At 45.8% G+C, this 3,359-nt stretch overlaps 1 protein-coding gene across 1 annotated transcript in view; it reads right to left on the bottom strand.

Annotated features, from left to right (window-relative positions):
* Positions 1-413: 413 nt before the first annotated feature.
* Positions 414-3,359, bottom strand: part of LOC104512867 (extracellular sulfatase Sulf-1) — a gene marked incomplete at its 3' end in the record, with an annotated part of 49,992 nt that continues 47,046 nt past the window's right edge. Inside the window, exon 11 of the mRNA XM_010156026.1 lies at positions 414-630. Coding sequence (XP_010154328.1) covers positions 414-630 — 217 coding nt within the window. The remainder of the gene's footprint in view (positions 631-3,359) is intronic.

Raw genomic sequence — 3,359 nt, 5'->3', positions numbered from 1 at the left:
CACCATCACCCCAACCATCACTGTCACCACTGCCACTACCATCACTGCCACCACACACTACCATCCCACCATCACCACCACCACCATCACAACTACCACCATCACCACCACCACCATCACAACTACCACCATCACCACCACCGCCACTGCCACCACCACCATCACCCCCATCACCACCACTGTCACCCCCACCATCACCACCAGCCTAAAGACTATTCCTCACTATGATCCAAAGGATAAATGTTGTCATTATTATTATTATTACAGAGACAATTATGTAGAACCCGACTGCCGATTACAGATAGATTCATTAGACACAGAGGTGAAAACAAGAGTATACTGCTAAACCAAAATTCCGCTGCCATTTCCCCCGGCTCTTTGCCTCGGAGCCCAAGAGATCAAGTAACACTTACTTTGCGCATTAGGGTTTCTCAGGAACTGCCTTTGATTTTTTCTTTGGGTCCTGCTGTTTCGGTAATCAGTGTCTCCACAGTTGCAGTCTTTGTCTTTACCACCGTATCCCCGGGAGTGTATGCTGCGGGTCCTTTTTCTGATGGCAAGTATGTCGCTGGATGCCTTACACTTGTGAATTCGAAGTTTGCCGGAAGCATCCTCTGTGCACTGCCACTTCTGTGAGAGAGAGAAATGAAGATGATTTCCCAGCAGCCTTCCAAACCCCTGCTACTTTCAGGTGGATTGTAAAACAAGGCAGGCAAATGTCTTTAAAAATTAAGCAGTCCCTTAAATAACAAACTGAGAAGGGAAATATTTTAAGTTAATTAACTCACGTTCTTCTCAACAGCGCTCTCATGCTAGGCAAACATAAGCTTGAATGAAATCACTGCGAATCTGCATTAAAAAATACAACCCAGCCAAAAAAGATAGGTAAATCAAGAGTATCCAGACTAAACACATCCCTGGAAGGAGCAAGTAAAAAGTCTTAATTTACTGAGCCACAGCGTACAGCTGTCAGGACTGTTTTCACCAACTTTTTTTTTCTTTGAGAAAACAAACTTTGTTTCTTTGTTCTGTCACTTGGAATTTCTAACATGATTCGGGTAAAATAAAAAAATCCCTATGGATGAAGGACTGGTTTAGTTGTAGGTTTTTTCGGAAAGAGAAGGACAAATTGTAGATGTGATTTATAGAAAAATACATAAACCACTAACGACATGTAATTTATTTTCTTATTGGTGGCCAAAGTTAGGACCTGCACCTAAGACATGTCCCTGCAAATCATGCCACTCAGACCTGAAAACACTGCTGGCTCTTTATATTTTATGTGAGAAGGGAGAAGCCTGAAAGCGTGATACCTGCAGTCACCTTCCCTAAACCCAGCAGATGCAAGCAGTGGAGAGTAAACACAAAATCTAAGAATCAGATTGGATAAACTCCTTTGGATACCTAAGTCTTGAGATTTGGTGCAGTCTGGAAGGAGTACCTGTAAAAAACACTGTACACATGCTGAATAACAGAGTAAGTGCAGGGGAATGAGAGGAAACAGAACTTTTTCCTGCTTGTCTGTACAATATCAGTCTGACTTGATTATCCATGTCACTGAACCAGATGGAAGATTACAGTTGGACTTTTTCATTGGATTTTTTCAGTGGATCCCACTGTCTTCACATTTCAAATTCAAAATTAACCGGGACTTTAATTTCCTTTCCACTCTGAACTGTCTTGAAAAATCTAAATGTCATTTTTTTTACAAACATGGGTACGTGCTGACAGATCAGAGCTCCCTTTGCCCAGGTCCAAAGCTTGCCATATAGGGCTGCTGGGTTATAGCTGGCACTATGAACACCCTACACAAGCTAAGAAGCCTGTCAAGATTATAAGTCAGTTGTTGTCTGAATAACAATAGGGAGAACTAAAAATAGCTATGTTTATTTATAATTTTAATACATCTGTAAGTGACTATTACCCAGTGAGTTCTGTTAATTTGTGCATCTTAAGCCATAATGACCAGGGTTTGCATACAAGCCAACTAATTTTGGCTGGATAGTGGTAGAGAACAAAACTCAATAATACTACTGATAACTGGAACTTTTTAGTCACAGTTTCAGATAACTTTCCCTATAATGTGTCCATTTTTGGTTCCCATGACTGAATAGTATGTCTTTCTCTTGCCTCATTAATAATAGCAACACAGCCAGATGCTGGTCTTAATGGAGTCCCCAACTTAATTTTTGAAATGGACGCAAATATCAGAGCATATTTTGGTGGGTTGACCCTGGCTGGAGGACAAGTGCCCACCAAAGGTGCTCTATCACTGCCCTCCTCAGTTGGACAGGGAAGCGCCATGACTGAATAGTATGTCTTTCTCTTGCCTCATTAATAATAGCAACACAGCCAGATGCTGGTCTTAATGGAGTCCCCAACTTAATTTTTGAAATGGACGCAAATATCAGAGCATATTTTGGTGGGTTGACCCTGGCTGGAGGACAAGTGCCCACCAAAGGTGCTCTATCACTGCCCTCCTCAGCTGGACAGGGAAGCGAAAAGCTCGTGAGTCGAGATAAGGACAGGGAGAGATCACTCACCAGTTACTCACAAGCAAAACAGACTCAACTTGGGGAAAAAATTAGTTTAATTTATCATCAATCAAATTTAGAGTAAAAAGGCAACTAAACCTCTACTCCAACTCTCCCTTTTCTTGGGCTCAGCCTTGCTCCCAATTTCTTCTCTACCTCCTCTCCCCAGCAGCGCAGGAGAATAGGGTTGCAGTCAGTTCATCTGTTGCTCCTTCCTCCTCAGAGGGAGGACTTCTCACACTCTGCCCCTGCTCCAGTTTGGTGTCCCTCCCGTGGGAGACAGACCTCCATAAACTGCTCCAATGTGAGTCCTTCCCAGGGGCTGCAGTTCTTTGCAAACTGCTCCAGCGTGGGTCCCTCCCATGGGGTGCCATCCTTCAGCAGCCTGCTCCAGCCTGGGGCCCCCGGGGGACCCACAACCCCTGCCAGCAAACCTGCTCCATCCTGGGCTCCTTTCTCCATGGGGCCACAGCTTCTGCCAGGAGCTTCAGCGTGGCTTCCCACAGGATCACAGCCTCCTTCAGGCATCCCCCTGCTTGGGCGTGGGGTCCTCCCTGGGCTGCAGGTGGGTCTCTGCTCCCCCCTGACCCTCCACAGCTGCAGAGGCACAGCCGACCTCACCATGGTCTGTACCACGGGCTGCCGGGGAATCTCTGCTCCGGTGCCTGCAGCACCTACTGCCCCTCCTTCTCCACTGACCGTGGGCTCTTGCTCTCACTTATTCTCACTCCTCTCTCTGTCTGCAGTTGCACAGCTTTATCCCTCCCTTCTTAAACATGTTTTCCCAGAGGTGCTACCTCTGGGCTTGGCCTTGGCCAGTACCGG

The sequence above is a fragment of the Eurypyga helias genome, unplaced genomic scaffold (genome assembly GCF_000690775.1).
Source record: "Eurypyga helias isolate BGI_N326 unplaced genomic scaffold, ASM69077v1 scaffold1747, whole genome shotgun sequence".
NCBI classification, from domain to species: Eukaryota; Metazoa; Chordata; class Aves; order Eurypygiformes; family Eurypygidae; genus Eurypyga; species Eurypyga helias.
Note: the sequence above shows the minus strand (reverse complement) of the source record. Positions and strands in the feature narration are given on the sequence as shown.